Below are 17,934 nucleotides of genomic sequence, written 5' to 3'. Positions count from 1 at the left end.
AGAAATTTAATAAATAATGTGTGTTATTGTAAATTACAGCAGCAAAGCAAATAGGTAGTAGGTCCATGCATCAAATAAAGTAAGTCTTTAATCTTGTAGTATGAGTTAATTAACAGCTGTACAAATTTAGTTAAGCAAATTAGATATGGCAAAGCGACTTCGCACTGATAATATTAACTGTCATCGGAAAAAATCACATAATCACACTGAAACTATGGAAAAAATTATACTCACCTGTTTTAGGATCGATTGTAACAGATGGAATTCCCATGTGCGCAGGTGGGGGTTGTGCGAAAGGTTCTCCGTTGTATACCATAAAAGGTAGCGGTGAACCAGAATGAGGAGGAGGTACCATCGGAACCTTTCCAGCCTACAAGAAAAGAAAAAAAAAATTGAATATATACATATATATACGTAATGACGAACATAATACAATCACCAAACATTAATTTATGAGCAATATTGTCGATAGATGCTTTGCATGATATGAAAAAATAAATTTTAAAGCCTATCTAAAACACAACAGAAAAATGTCTTACTAATCCGCACAGATGATTAATATATATACAGTAGAAGTCCGATAATCCGGCACGTTCGGGACCGGCTCGGTGCCGGACTACCGAAAATTCCGGTCTATCGGGCGGTAATTATAAGAACAATTAGGTTAATAATTAAACTAAAAATACAGTATGCAAATACATACAACAAAGTTTATTTTACATTTCATATAATTTTCTCAAACTCGTCTTTGTATTTTTCTGCAGAGTTCTGGTTTGCTGAAAGGGTTTCTCCAGTTACATCAAGTCTTCGAATTCCATGCCGAAAGCTTCTGAGCCAACCATCAGAATAATTACATTCACTTTCAGCAACTCCTAAATCTGGGCCGAATTTCTTTGCCTTTTCAACAATCATTGGCCCTGTTACCGGCTTTCCTTCAGAACGTACTGCACTAAACCATTTGAACAATACACTATCTAGTTGTTCCAGTTTTGGTTTTTTTAATGTTTGTCTAGAAGCCAATTTTTCAGTTGTTACCGATTGAGAAGCAAACTTCATTAGTTCATCTTTTTGTTTTTTAATGTCATAAATAGTTGATGAGCCAATATTAAACTCATTCATTAAAACATTTCTATTCTCGCCTTTTTCTAGCCGTTTGATGATTTCTAGTTTCTGATTGAGAGTTAGTGTTACGTGTTTTCGTTTCTCTCCTTTTGAACTCGAAGGCTTAGGTTTTGAAAACATAGTCACTGTACAGTTAGAACGAAAATCACTTTTTTTATAAACAGTTTCAAAAGTTACGTTCACTGCGATGTGAAAGGACACAAAACAACAACGCACAAAAAAATGGCGAAGACGCTTCGTGATTGATTAACGGAGCTGCACTGCACCTGAATTTGTTGTGACAGCTGAGACTAGCCGGCCGCTAATTGTTTCCGAACAATACCGAGCGCTTCCGGATGATCTCGAACTGCCCCGAAAACTTCCGAATAGCTCTCGAGCGGTTTTATTTGCTTTAAAGACACACTTTTGGAGAAAACCAAAATTTTTACAATTTTCCGGAGCGATGCCGGACTATCGGGCATTCCGGACTGTTGGATGCCGGACTAATGGACTTCTACTGTATATATATTCAACTTTTTCAATTTTCAGTTTTTGTAGTTAGTATTATTTTGTTTATTTTTGTAGTGTACTTAGTTTTAGCTCTTTTTATTATTCTTAATACTTAGGTATTTGCACCTTTTTATTATTCTTACGAATGTTTATTTGTTTCCTGAGGGTACGAATGAATGTAGAGGAAGCTCTGAACTCGTTTGGGACTCGTTGTAATATTAATTATTATTACGGAAATTTGTTCAAAACGAGTCTCAGATGATTCAGAGAAACGAAACATGTATTTGGAACTCATTAGTCGTCCAGGTTTAATGTTTCAAACACTCTCCCCTTCTCAAGTTCTGTTTAAAGTGGTAAACAAGGGAGATTATTATTATGCCTTTTTTTGGGGGGTCAGCATTTTTTTGCACTGTTTCACGTGTATTTTGCACTGCTGCTTTGATGAATTTTCTTATTAATTTTGTACGTCTTTTAAGTTGTTCCGGTTCATGTTTCCCGTACAATAGGCTTACTAATAATTACTTCTATATTAAATATATAAAAGTTAAAAAGTTAAAAGTTAACTAAAAATTCATGTTCAGATGAAGCAAAGTAGAAAAACGAAAATCATTCAAAACAGTGTAAACAACCATGACACATAACTGATATATTAAAAAAAAATTTAATTAAATAATTTTAGGGATAAATTAAAATAAATTTATCCCTAAAAGGGGAAATCCCGGGAGGAATTTCAAAAAAAAAAAAAAAAAAAAAAAAAAATACTCAGAGTAGAGCAAAAAAGAAAATCAATCAAAACAGTGTAAATAACTACCACAAAAATTTTTTAAAAAATGGAAAACATTTTAAAGTTTAAAAATTTTTTACACTTCTTGACACTTTTATCAAGGGGCTGGTGTACCCAGAAAAGCAAACATAAAATGGGGGTGTTTCTGAACTAACCAATGAACAATTCAACAAAATCAATTAACATCTAGAAAAATTTGAATTCAATTTTTCATGTAGTGATTGTTCAAACTATTTTGAACGATTTTTCTTTCTTGTTCTAATTTGCTGCATCTGTATATGATTTTTAAATTCGCTTTTAAATATTACTTTAATTTTAATTTTTTTAAAAAGCAATTATTTTTAACATCTAATTAATGCGTGATGTCTAACGGAACTTCTTCTGTATGACAGATTCAAAAGGCACATGATTCTATCCCCAAATAACGACTTGGCATAAATACACACAAACCAACGCTAAAGCAGGCTCCCACTCTTCTACGATGGGGATATCGGAGCGCTAATTCACTTCCTTATATGAAGTTTTTTCGCCAGCTATTCGCCGCCGACACATTAGTACATATTTTTCCACGCTTTAAATGCAAGACGACTTAAAACCATTGCTGCATCAGCATTCAAATCTCTCCACCCCCTCCCCCATCTTTATCCAACCCTTCTTATTCCCAACCTATCCGGCGGATACTTAATTGGCGGTCAAGGAGGCGGAAAAATTTCCGCTAATGAATTTTCCAGTGGAGTGATTCAGCGGATCTGTGGAATTCCGACTACCCCCTAGAAACCCCCCTTTCCGCCATGCTATTAAATGGATAACATTCTGCGCGACCCCTGTATACGCTAATGAATTGAGGAGGGTCGCCCCCGGGCACAGGCAGGTACGTGATTCGAGGGGAAGCGGGGCACTTGCCCCACCCTGCCCCCTACACCGCATCCCCTGCGGGGGAAGTGCTTGAAAATGATTTCTCGGAGTCCACCCCTTTTCCTCGAATCCCGAACGATGAGCTTTCAAAATTATCGATTCCGGTGGAGAAGTGTGGGTGTGGGGAACCCCGAGTTCAAGTGTGTGGCGCAACTATGGAAGGCATTTCCAATTAAGGAATTGAGCTCGGTTAGCCCCTGTGCTATTTGGACCACAGAGGGAAAGAGAACCCTTACGTCTAATAGGGCAGTGCAATCCAGGATGGACAGGATTTCGATATTCATCCTCTCCAATAACACGTGATCTTCAAACACAGGCACGAAATCTCAAAAATAGCAGTTTTGAATTTAAAAGTATCAGAAATTTTCCTCTAGCAAATCGAATAACAATTGAAAATGTTCTAAGCTATTATTACCTTTATAAGATTAGCTAATGGATGCCCATTCACCTTCTCATTTTAAGTAAACATGCTAATGAAACGACTAGTGATTATTACTATTTACAACTTGTATATATATTACCGTGAAAGACCGAAATTGGAGAATGTCGACTTTCACCGGAGAATATCAACATTCACCAAATACGTCGGTGAAAGACCGAAAATTTCACTACATTCTTGTATATTCGGACCCTCACCGGTGTATGTCGACAATCACAGATATGCTCTGGTGAAAGTCGAAAAGAGAGGTCATAAAGTGCCATAATAGTTTAAGTTGTTGCAATAAATAAGATTTGAATCACATAATTTAGTAAGTTTTTTTATTACTGTTATTTTATTTTCTCATTTAGAACGTACTGTATAATTAAGTAAGTTTTTAACTTCTATTATTTTCCTTTCTCATTTTGAATGTATTGCGTGTTTTAGGTTCTCATGTTCTTAAGTTCTTATTTCAAGTCTCAAGTGCGTTTATTCGCGACTGAATTACGGAGAAGAAAATATAATATTGTTATATGTTCAACATTCACCATTAGTACGTGGTGAATGTCGACATTGACCGGTTAAGTCAGAAATAAGAGTATTTGGAAAATATTTCGAACATACACCAAGAGACTATGTGAATGTTGACATTCACCGGTGAAAGTCGACATTCTCCAGATTTCGGTGTTTCACCGTAACATATGTACTATATACAGACTTAAAAAAAATTAATTAGTAATAACACCTAACTAGGGCATGGATGACATCTAAAAACTGACTTTTACTTGCAAAGCGTACCTGAATAGCAATAAATAGAAGAGGGAAGCGAATCTCCTCTAAAAATTCATCAAAGAGTTACATTCTTTTATTCTCTAATTTATTTAACATTAATTGCTAATTTATTTAAGTAATGTCTTGAAACATATTTTTCATGACCAACAGCGAAAACTAAAATGATATCGCTCTAATTGTTGTAAATATTACTCAAATTGCTTATTATGAGTAATGAGGTTTCGTCGTAACTAGTTTAGTGATGTTATTATTAAGATCTGTGGACACAGTTCGCAACTCTTCATACATTCTTGCAGGTCATGATATATAGAATGTCGTCAGAAAAATGCATATAGACTTCATCAGACGGTATCTGCATATTGGTTTCGAAGTTGAAACTAATTACCATTACAATATGTAGTATGGTGTTTGCTCAACAGATATCGATACGCTCATGACTGTAATATGTGACATATGATAATGAAACAAAATGACTTTGGAGAACTATGAAGAACATTTAATAATTCGAAAACCGGTTGGTTATGCTAAAGGTTATGCATCAAGAAATTACAGCGGCATGTGGAGGAATTCCCGCGGACACCTTTAGCACTGTTTTTCAATCAATCTATATGCTATGCGTGCAGCCGCTAAAACCAGTATCACAACAACTAGCTACCCTTGACAACGCGTCGAAAGAATATTCGAATTCCCGGAATATTCGAATACCTGATTGGTAGACTTGCGCGAAAGCCAATTCTTTGTCGAAAACCTATGAAAGACAGAGCTTCAAGCGAAACATTTTGAGTTCAGTTGGCAAATTTCCCGGCTATGTCAACACATTCTTACCTTCCTGTTTAAGAAGGTGTTGGCTATGTCCGACGTACATAGCCCGAGACATCGGTTCCAGAGAGATTGTTTCAGCTAGAAGCCATCCACTGATAGGGAAGAAGGAGAATCTCGTTTCTCGAAAAAGTTTCTCAGGGTCGAGCATCGCTAGATATGTGAACTAATTATGGTTATCATTCTGATACTTTGAACGTTCTAAATAACTGTACAGGTACAGGTGCAGAACAATTGTATTAAACCTGCAAGATCTAGTCTTTTCAGCTGTTATAAAAGTGTGACTAGATCGATCTAAGTGTTAATCCTCGCGAATTCTTAAAGACGAACACAACCAGGGCAAAACTGTAAAAGACCCTTTTAGTGAACACAATATAATTAACAGATCGCACGGACTTACGTGCTTACAAATACCGACTACTTGGGGTGAGGACTTAAAGGATAAAGTTATATTAAATTTAAAGGTAAAGAGTAGTGCGATGACTACATAATTCAATTTAAGGTAACATGCTGACTCATAACCTATACCAGCAGAATAATAACTCGGCGGCAGGAATGCGTAGCCGATATGAAGGTTGACATCTGGAAGAAAATATCAACGTGCTCTGACAATAGCGAAATCATGCTCAAAATAAACGTTTCGTTCCAAAAGTTTAAATACTCTGTTCACACTAACTCATTTACATCTTTGTGAGGAAAAGCGAAGAAAAAAAAGAGAAATCAGGAAAATCTCACAAATTAAAATAACTATTAGTAAAAATAAATAAAACTACAAACCTAAGTTAACCTATAACACACACACAAACACACATACAAAGGCCGTTCGTACATTTTTTTGACGATTACAAAAATAAGGTCTGTTCGTCAACGTCTGATCACTTCCCTCTTTAAAAGTCCAAAAGCGTAAAAATCCATCGGTGATGCATCAAGAGATTTAGTAGGGATATGCAGATTAGTAGGGATTCTTGTTTCATTTTTTTCAGGAAATAGGAAATTAACGGTAGATTTTGACGGGTCGTTGCTTGCTTTGTCTTGCTACAGCTCTACGGATCGATCCCACTGTGTGTAAAGAGAAGGTATTTCATATTTGAAAATTGGATGCAAACTATGTTTTTAATAACATGCGGAGTTGATCTTAACATTTTTCTCTAACCCCTTTATTTTTAATTTGCTGTTATGGTAATAATAAGAAATTGCATATTTTCCCTTCATTTTCCTTCTAACAATGAGAATGTAGATATAAGCAAAATCAATAACAGAAAAACAGACTCAGTCGCTATCAAAAGAGGCACTATTTAACTCCAAACAGCAGAATTTAATACTTAAAAGACATTTTTTCTTTTGCTTAATATTCTGCTAAATTCTTCCACTTCATGTATTTTAACATCATACACGCATTCATGTGCAAACGTTTGATAATTGTCCTAAGCTGTGTACTGTTGTAAACTGCTCATAGCTCGGAATTAATGAAATTTGTTAAGGCAGGATTTTCTAGTGCTTTCCGTGCGTTTTCCGATTTCTCGTAACTTTTTTTTTTAATGAAATAGAAGCATTCAGGAGGTGAAATAGTTTAGTTTATCATTCATTTATTTGTTTGGAATTATTTCTTAATTATCACTTTGAGACATTTTCTGTCATTTAATGCAATATTTACTTTCTATGTAAACAGATGTATTTCAAGACTTCTTGACAATCGCTGTGTGATTCATTAGAAATTCTTAAAATGTATAAGAATTTTTTTTATAATATTACAACCCATAAACTTATAGGTTAACACATAAATACATATACAATTAAATTAAGAAATTTTATCCATTTCGGACATTTAATTTCAAAAACATCATTATTTCTTCATATGATAGCAGATAAAATAATGAACATACTTCTTGTTTTCTTTAAGGAAGAAATATATATTGATAGTTATACAACGAATGAAGTGCTAAAGTTTATGCTGTGAAAACAATTGCCCTAATTTACTATTATTTATCGATCTATCTATCTATTTATCTCTCTATCTACCTATATATATATATATATATATATATTCCATAATCAAAAATACACTTAAAGTTCTAACTGTATGTTCTTTTCATTTTTAATGGCGACGTTCTCTTATTTGAAAGTACGTGGAATTAAATCCACAGCCCCGTAGTCAAGTTGTTTTTCCCGCCTTTTCTACACGTACAGTTATAGAATGTTCTCGAGATATTTAAAGCGAACTGGATTGGCTGACGAGGCTGACGTCATTTCTTGGAAGCTCCGCCTTTCCAGAGGCTATAAAAAGACTCGCAAAAGGAATATCGGGGCTTTTTCTTAAATGTCACGATGCAATAAACTTCATACAAAAAGTTATTAGTAATTATTTTTATTTACTCCGGATATCTCATTTTTGTAACCTGCTATTTCTCCTAAACAATAATAAATGGATCCTGTTTTTTAAACTTATCGTCTGATAATTTAAGCTACGACTACATCTATGATTCTTCACCAATCTATTTATTCCGAACAAAAGCTGGTACATCACACACACACATATATATATATATATATATATTGATACTTAATTCATTGTGATAAAAAAGAGGGGGGAAAAGTAGCAAATGTTGATGGCGTTCAAACGGTATACTGAAGAGGAAGAATTCTGATCGCTTAGAATGCTAATAGGTAATGAATACGAAACTTGTCCAATATTGGAAGATCGCCAAGAAGAAGGATTTGGTTTAGGTTAGGAAAGTTTCAGTTCTCAGAGTTTAGGTTATGAATCTACTACGTCATTACAAATCTAGCTCTGGCATAGATTTATCTAGAAATGACGCAGTCCTAAAATCTTGTTAACTTTTTTTTTAATAAAGAGGAAATACCCAGATTAAAAGTGAAGAATTAAGAGGCTATTATTAAATTATGAAGCTGATTTACGTATTTTTTATCTTACATATATATATTTCCGACCAATAGCGATAATTACTTGTTTTTTAATTTTTAATTTCTTTTTCATTTAATTTAATTTCTTTTCAAAGTTTGAAATTTTGTTATTCATGATTTAAATTCAACTCCCCTTAAAAGGTTTTTTCATGATTTACATTCAAGTTACTTTAAAACACAATTTTCGGAATTAAACTTCCTACATAAGGGTTCACTCTTTTTTGATACATTCTGCTAAATTTATATTAGGAGATAATGCAATCAATATTTCTTTAGTAAATAAATTATTATTATCTTACTTTGCAGCTATTGCGCAAGTATTAGAAAAACTTATTTTCGAACTCAGTAAATTTTAGATCATTCAATATAAAGTTTTCTTATGATATATATATATATATATATATATATATATGTAAGAAAAAAATGAATATGTAAAAGATTAAATTAGCAGCGTAAATTTCCCTTCTCAATTCTGAAAATAATAACCTCTCTTTGCACTGCGTCATTAAAAAAAAAATCTAATTCTGATGATGTAAATGGAACGGAAACCCAAAATTTAACTAATCACAGATTAGCTGTACTTTGTGCACCTATCTTGTATAAATAGCTAATAACTGCGTAGTTTCTTTCTCAAGCGGACCCATAAGAGAACAGATTGACCCCCTGAACTCGGCGGAAAAGTATTTTCACATTTACCGTTGTTTTTATGCTCTATAGAATTCTTCTGATGTAACCAATACATAGAACGAATTTTTATAAACATTTTGAGTGGTTACTTTCTATATTTTGGATGTTTCTTCCAGTATTCATGTGCGAAATGCTATCTCTGCCTTTTCGAACTCTGGACTTTGCAACTGCCGCTGATCGGCTAGGTAGCTCCTGGCCCCTATGTGCCTGAAAATTCGCAGGTATTTATTTCCGCTCTTTAAGAGCTGACTGTCTATTGTATATAATGTAAATAGTGAACTTGATTCTTCTTTTACTGTTTGTATCCTGTATGTTTTACTTTGTACAGTAGTTGGCAAGTTAGAGGAGTTTCGGACTCGCCACCACAACGTGACCAGTCTCATGCTTTGCTTTCAAACATCGAAGCAAAGGTCTTCCTCTTCAATTCTACCTCGTATGGAGAACTCTCATCTTCGGACTTCATCATATGCCAGTCCCAGTCGGGATTCTCTGGGGTTACTGGCAAGAGCAGGAACGATTCATCCTGCTGAATACAAGGAAAAACACCAAAGTATGAAAGTTTCTCTCTCTTTTGCCTCTTCGCCTGCATACTGACAGCTTGTCGCTCAGCCTCTGCTAACTATTCGCAATTAATTAAAATGTAATTGCGCATTTAAAATTACGAGGCGCGTTTCAGAACACTTAATCTTTTACAGTTATGTATTAAGAAATAGGTCATTCAAGAATAAATGATGTTTAAATATCAAGCTGGTCGTGCTTCTAAACAATTAATCCGATCAATCATTACGCCATTATGTCCAACCATCTACGCAGCAGTTTATCCAGGCACGACAAAAATCGAATTGTTTTTATCTTCCGCCAAAAGTATAATTAATTTATATATATACACTTTTTTAGAAAAACATCGAAGCACCAAGAAGGACTTTTGCGATCGTTTGGTGTGCAAAAATATCTTGATCGAACATTCAAATGATCAAAGTTTCAAGGCAAATGAATAGGAATTGCGATCATAGCCGCGCAATTCGCAAAGTATAAAACCAGAAACAGAAGCGGAAAATTTATCTTTTATTGTTGCTGTCATTTTTTTCATGCTATCTTTTTTTTGTCATTCCGTAAAGAAACAACTAAAGATGCCATTACGACGATATCGAAGACCTTACAGACAACTAAACGATTTCGAACGTGGTCGCATTGTACGGTTGCATGAAACTGGCTGGTCATGCCGAGCAATAGGCCGCCACCTGCAGCGTACAGACACTACTGTGCAAAGATGCTGTCAGCAATGGTTGCTACAAGGAAACTGCCGACGAAATGAAAGCTTTGGAAGGCCAAGGAACACAAATGCGAGGCAAGATAGGAGGATTGTTCGCCAAGCCCGAATCGCCTTAACGGTATCATTGCCGACTATTCAACGCACAACAAACACGTCTATACCTCCCGTGGTACCGTTCACCATCTCACAGCACTTGCCTAAGGCGGGGTTACACTCGCAGAGGCCTTTAAGACGTTTGCATTTGACCCCACAACAACGGCGAAGTCGTCTGAGGTGGTGTCGAAGCCGATCAACACGGCTGTCATCAGACTGGCATCGCATAGTGTTCAGCGATGAATCCCGCTTCACTCTTGAAGAAGATGACCACCGTGTTCGTGTCTGGAGAGGACGGGGCCAGCGGTCCCAATCACCCTTTGTTTTACAAAGGCACACAGTCATAACTCCTGGTGTGATGATGTGGGGAGCTATTTCTTATGACAGCAGGTCATCTTTAGTCATCCTCCGTACGTCTTTAACAGCTCAACAATATCTTGATACCATCCTGCGGCCCGACTGGTTGCATTTCCCTTCATGGCACGTCATCCTGGCGCCATTTTCGAACAAGATATTGTCAGGCCACATACCGTTCGCACATCTCTGGACTCTCTCCGTGCGGTTGATACCCTTCCTTGGCCAGCAAGGTCACCAGACCTTTCACCAACCGAGCATGTCTGGAACATAGTAGGCCGCCAGATCCGGGCACCACAAAATATCGCAGATCTGGAGCGACAACTGATGAATGCCTGGCAGAATGTGTCGCAGGATGACATGAAGAACCTCTACCACTCCTTGGCTCGACGAATTCAAGGATGCATTGCCACCAGGTGCAGTTCGGCCAACTACTAATTTGAAGACTCAATAGGTGATTGTGAGCCGTTAACAGGTGCTATGACCTTGATTTTGTAATCATTTTATTGTCTAAGTATAAGCTATATACATATTCAGTTTTATCAAAAACAACCATTTCCTTCATGATGCTTCGATTTTTTTTCAAAAGAGTGTGTATGTGTGTGTATGTTACTGAACTAAAATGATATTTACATGAATGAGACACAGGGCGTATCCTGAGTTGAATTACAATTAAGTGCATTCATAAGAAGAAAATGTATAAGTGCATAAATATTTTTATTTGGCAGTGGGAGCTTATATATTTCTCCCTTTTTTTTAACACTAAATACGTTTTCAGATACTTTCCCGTAAACTTACTACACTACCCATGACATTTCTTTCGATCAAATTCTAGAAATAAGAGAGGGTGAATGAAGTGAAAGAAGCAGAATGGAAGGGGGAAAAAAAAGCGACAAAATCACAAAAATTTTGCTCCGAATTTGCAACTGAAAATAATCTATATATTCAAGAAAAATGAAGGGGGGGGGAAGGAAACAAAGTTTGAAGCAAGAAAAATTTTAAATGTGAAAGTAGGGAAAAAAGGGGAGAAAGCAAATGAGATTTATTGATTGGTCGAGCAGGATCAGGAAATGGTGTTAAGTCAGCAACGGGCGTCAACAGGAATTGAATATGCTGAAACGCATTCGAACACGCATGCGCAAGCTACATCACAAAAAAGCAAACGAACTAATGATGGCTGACAGTTTGTCTTAATACGAAGTCTCTAAATAAGGATGTTTTACGCGTTTGTTTATTTGAAAAATTTTTCCTTCTCCTTCTACAGCTACAACACCGAGTATAAGCAAAGGATTTAAGCAGACGAAGAATTTTTAAAAGAAGATTCCACCGCTTGTGTACAGAAAACTGTTAAAAGCGTTGGAGCGTTTGCTCCGTAAAATGGAGAAGAAGCAAAAAATTAAAGACTTAGGAAAACAGTGGATTAAATAAAAAGGAATTCTTTAGACTCAATTTTAAAAGATCTTTCGCATATTTATTATGGAACTTGAGATAAAAAAAAGACGCTAGTTTTCCTCTTTCAAATAGAGTATTAAAATATGTATTAATAATATTCGGAGACGTAAATTTCTTAACAAAACATAGAAGCTTTGCTTTTAAATCTTGCTTTTACATTTTTAGAGAAAGAGAAGAATATCAGCAGCCTGGTATGCAAATGTTAAATAAAATTGTTGTTCGTTTGAGAAATATTTAGCAAAAATTCTTTTACTTAAAGGTGTGCGTTCTATTTCAATAATAAGGTGACAAGGGAGTTGAGTTCAAAATAAATTTGCAGAATCAGACGTGAAACAAAAAGTGATAGTCGCAATTTGATTTTTCTCACGTCTGAAAAATGACATTCTGAATGAAATATTTAAAAAGTAAATTATAAAACATAATTAATGTCAGCTTCATTAATGCCCATTAAGAATAACAGATGGGAAGAAAAATGCTAAACACAAGAAAGAGAATACGAGAAATAAGTAAAGCATGCGGTATATTCGTAATCGAAAATGATTAAGGTTCTCGCCTTGATCAAATCTCAAATGCTGCAGTTACAATTACAATCATTAAACAGCTTATAAACAGACGACTATAAAAATGAAATTTAAAAGCAAAATTTTAAAAGAAAATTAGAAGAAATATTTTGGGAGACCCAAATAGTTCATCAACAGTAAAAAATCTGATGTGTACACTACAAGACTTCCTTCTACGGAATATTAAAAAGCAATTTTTCCTGTATTTTATTTAAACATACTGAATTAACATTTAACGAATTTTGAATTAAATCTATTTCGTCGATAGCGCATAAACCACGATAGAATAAAGAACTCTTTAAAGTTCACTATATTTACTTACTATAGCTACACTTCGGTGCTACGTTCACTTAACAGCATTAACATTCATTTTATACCTCAGAGTGCACAAAAATTATATAATCTGAAGAACTTCCCTAGTTCGATTCAAATACTATAATAAATCTAAAACGACGTATAAAAGAAATTAAACAAATAAAAAAAGAAACAGTTTTTCGCAGACGATTCAGCACCGCTTACCTAATCCACATGCGCTACTAATTCAGTTCTCACTTCGTAGCAAGACAAAAATATATAAAAATTCAAAATATTTTCATTAAAATTTGAAAGATATAGAAAAACATAAAACAACAAATACAGTTAAAACAATTAAAAAAACAAATTTTACATTAAAATTACAGTTTCTACGCCAAAACAAGCTAATAACTTAAATGTTAATTCCAGAATGAATTAAGCATAATTTGATTCGCAATAATAAAAGAAGACGTTACTTTGTTGTTGCGAAGCTTAGTTTCTCTAGATTGGCAACAAATCCACTATTCTGCTAAGTTTGGCCATGCAAACATGGCTGCCATGGTAATCCAAAATTAGGCTTAGCCGCACTTAAAAAACTTTTAAATTGTTGATGATTCCACAATTATTATATGCAGTTTAACTAAAGGCATAAAATTCTTAACTAGAGCAACATAATTCAATCATTTTTAAAGCAAAAAATGCACAATTTACAAACATATAAGAATAAAGAACCTGAGCTCACTGAGCCGAGTAACAGAGTGGATATATATAATACTTTTGGTGCTGCCGATTGCAACCGAAATGGGAGGTACACATCTACATGTTATAGCAGTTCTATGTGCAAAATTTCAACGTTCTACTCGTTTTTGAGTTATGCGAGATACGTTCGTACAGACGCCACGAAAAATATCTTTTCAGAATTCATTTTAAATAAATTCTATAATTTTTTTTACGGGAAAAAGAATCCTTTATTCTGTCCTTACGTACAGATGTCGCGCAAAAACATCGTTAAATTGCATTCGATAGCGGCCAAAATGGATTTTTCGTTGAAATATGATACCCGAAATATTTCGCGATTACAATACTTCCTTTTTACTTCGTTCAAGGAATTAAAAAGGAGAATAAATTTTTATAAATTAAAAGATAATAACAACCGTCAGAAAGAAAATGAGTATTGTTTAAAATTAGCATATTTAAATGCATGAATTTTTATTAGGATGTCTTTAATAATCACAAGAACATAATTTTTAACAATTTCTTTTTTCGACAGATATAATACAATAGTGCATAATAGTAATAGTATAAAAATACAACAGTTCTGCACACGTACAAAGGTAAATTTTAATTAACTTTAATTTATTAAAAGACTATTTTATACTTTTATAATCACAGGCAACATAAAAATTGAGTACAGTTAATACATCCGGAAAAGATCGCTGTATGCTGTTTTTAACATGCATTGCAATAATCTTGCTCACATATTCCATCTTTTTAATTTTAAATAATTCCTCTTAATAAAATGTAGGACGGTTCAGAGAATGTCCCACCCTGAAATTGGCTTACATTAAAAATTTTTATGTTTAAAGTGTTGCAGAAAAGTCGCGATTAAAGTACTCAGTAAAATAATCATGTATATCAGCATGTAAGACTTATTCAATATATTCACCTTCTTGGCGTATAACATTTTCGACTTCGAGTCTGACCCTCAAGTTCGTGTTAGCTGTGCAAAACAACCATTTGTCAAGTTGTACAGATTATTTCAATTTTCTAATAGTTATTTATAATTTTGGAACCCTTTCCTTTAAATTCTTGTTTTCCAAATTAAATTCCCTGCCAGAATGAGATTTCAGTAGCGCGTTTTATGTTAATGAAGTAGAACCAATATTTAATGTGAAGTTCAGCCACTTCTGTAGAAGAACTCAGAAGTTCTTAGTAGAGCGTTTTCTACGTTCGCGCCACGTCATTGCTTCAACGTCTAGCTTATTACGAACGGCCGTAGATTTACATGCCTATTCGTATTCGTCGGTGAGGTTAAATTACCGGACAACTCGGTTAGTTATATTGTACAGCTTCGGCTAAAGTTTAGCGAGTTAGAATTAGTTTAGTTTCTTATTTTCTCATCTTAAGTTAAAGCCCAAGTGGAGACTTTCCTGTAAGCTTTCAAGTGGAGAAGTGGATAAGTGGAGAAGCTTTCTTTGGATTTATAATTTTATAATTACAAGGAGACCAGCGAATAGTCGCCAGACACTCCCATAAAAATTTTAGTAGTCAAGGGCATGTAAATTAACAAGAACTTAATGGGTGTTAGTAACTTCACTACGTTCTCTGTCATCTCTGTAACGATTATTAAATATAATTTCTAAATCTTTAAAAACGAACTGCCTAGCAGACAGATACATTGAGCCTCTCTGCAAAATATCTTACTTGTCGATGGAACATCATGCAGAGTTCATAATATTTATTCAGGGAATCCAGAATATTCTCAGAATTAGAATTCCATGCCTTTAAAATGCATCGATTAAAATTTCAGTAGTCTGACATGGACAAAGAACTTTAACACACGTGCTTTTCATTTAACAGTTTTAATTCTGTCACACAGAAATACTGGGAAGAGGATGTTAGTTATTTAAATACCAAAAGCCAGATATTTGTAAAAAAATAAATAAAATAATTGTTTATATATTTCATTAAAATCCATGCCTTCTTATCAGTGCCATTATTATTGCCTAATAAATATCTGAAGATGAATGTTAAAAGGTTTTTATTCCAATGAATTTATGAATTTTTTGTAAATATTTATTTATTTTTAATTGCTAAGTTTTTATTACAATAAAATAATTTGAATCTTAAATTTACTTTACTCTTTTAAATAATTAGCAAATATTAAACATTAAAATATATACATTAAACGACAAAATACAACAGGAAAAGAGCGAATATTTCGTCATAAAATGATGCAAGGATTTTATTTTAGAATTGTCGAAGAATTGCTTTTCCTAATAAATACTATTTTAAAATTATTATTTTAATTTAGAGAACTGAATAAAATACCTAACTTCAATAGTAAACTGAATAAAAGAATTATACTTCAAATAAATTCACTGTTGTTTGTTTCATAAAGGAAACTATAAAGCGGATCTGAAAATAATAATTTAGTTTTAAAGTTTCAAATTAAATAGTATATTCATTCAAATGCAGAAGATAGGTAATTAAAGTCTAAATAGTTAAATTTACTATCGCCCAGCAGGAGCAACAATAATTTTTCAATTATGATTAACGACACAGAATTACTATTAAGTAATTCCTATTGATAATTTTAAAAAAAAGTATACTGATAACCACAGACGTAAAAAATGTAAAGATTATTATTTAAATTCTAATATTATCTCTTAAAATTCGAATTAAAATAAAACAAGAAACTTTATTGAAGTTATTATTGTTACACTAATTAATTATTAATTAATGTAACAAATAATTATTAATTAATTTACTAATTAATTAATTAGTAAATTTCGTCTTTGCCTGACATGGTCCATATCTATGAGATGAATGTTCTAAGAGTCATGGTTCTTTGTCCATGTCATAAACTTAGTATTAATAATTAACTTACACTGATTAATTATTCATTAATTTGTGTAAGTTAATTATTAATTAGTGAAGTTATCAGTTAATTATTAATTAGCGAAGTTAATTATTATTTTGTTATAATAATTAAGTATATAAATTGTATTGTAATCATTATAAATCCTAAATCATAGAGTTATTATTGTTATGTTATTAAAAGTACCGAAAGTTTTTTGTAAATAACATACTTTTAAAAGTATTTTCTTAGAAATTTAAAATAATTCTTCAAAAATACTGAAATTCTAACTATAAGAGTTCAAATATTTCCAACAGTTAAATCAAAATGGTGGCCTCTGAAAAAATATAAAAATTAAAACTAGAAATTACTCTCCTATCCTGAGTGCGAGAGTAGATCTTCCGTTAGAAGGTCGAAGGTAAAAACCTTTTGTATCGCATACTAAAAAGCAATTACAGATAGAACATTCATCTCATCGAAAGTAAAAAAGAAAAAGAAAATCTTTCATTGTGGCTGTCCCTTTCTTCAATGGCTCCATCTGTCTACATCTGTTTTGTCCTACATTAACGTGAGGGGGGCCCTTTTTTTTTTTCAAACAAATTTGGCTTTTAATACAACTCTACCTAGTATTTGTATTGTTGGAGAGTTTTAAAAGCAATGTGAATGCAAGCTTCTTTTTATGCGTGTTCCTTCGTTTATTTCACCCCCCCCTTTTTGGTAGATTTCTTGCATTAGTGGGACTGATGGATTTTGCACAGTTACTAGGAGAGGGGAAAGGTAAAACAGATTCGCATATAAATAGTGTGAAAATGTAACATGATACTCAAACTCTGTTACAACGACAAAGATGAAGTATAGGAAAAGTATGATGTCACTTAAGGGGCTGAAATGTACTATTAGTAATTAAGGGTTGCTTAACACAATTTAGAATTAATTTAGTGCCTTGAATAGCCTTATAATTTCAGAACGTTTTTAACACTGTCTTCGACCAATATTTGAGGAAATTAAAATTTCATATTAATATTGTGCTAATCATGGGCTTCGATCAAATTTTGAAAAAAATTAGTGATAAAAACATTTATTAGCCCAAACGGCGTTAGCCTTCGTTCTGGCATTTTGCGTAGATTCACGATAAATGTCGGTTCACTTTTCGAATCGTTGCCACTAAATATTACAGCCCTGTATTATATTTAAAAAAATTAAACAATGAAAAAAAAACTGAAATAATTCAGATTTTAAATTACGTCCAAAGAGGCGTTTTTTAACATTTTGTGTGTTACCTTTCTTTATTAAATATCATGTTCCTCGCACTTAAACCATAAGATCCAGTGCAACAGCAATATCGCAAAATAGTTTTAAAACGAGCATATCTTTAGAATT

The 17,934-nt window shown here is 33.5% G+C and overlaps 1 protein-coding gene across 1 annotated transcript in view; it reads right to left on the bottom strand.

Moving 5' to 3' along the window:
- LOC118189550 (protein pangolin, isoforms A/H/I/S-like) overlaps positions 1 to 17,934 on the bottom strand; it is a 434,015-nt gene that overhangs the window by 60,456 nt on the left and 355,625 nt on the right. Inside the window, exon 4 of the mRNA XM_085825057.1 lies at positions 235 to 370. Coding sequence (XP_085681183.1) covers positions 235 to 370 — 136 coding nt within the window. The remainder of the gene's footprint in view (positions 1 to 234; positions 371 to 17,934) is intronic.

This window comes from Stegodyphus dumicola, chromosome 10, assembly GCF_044657685.1.
Source record: "Stegodyphus dumicola isolate Sdum_Otavi_A_Nest chromosome 10, ASM4465768v1".
Lineage (NCBI taxonomy): Eukaryota > Metazoa > Arthropoda > Arachnida > Araneae > Eresidae > Stegodyphus > Stegodyphus dumicola.
This window is presented reverse-complemented; position numbering and strand designations above follow the sequence as displayed.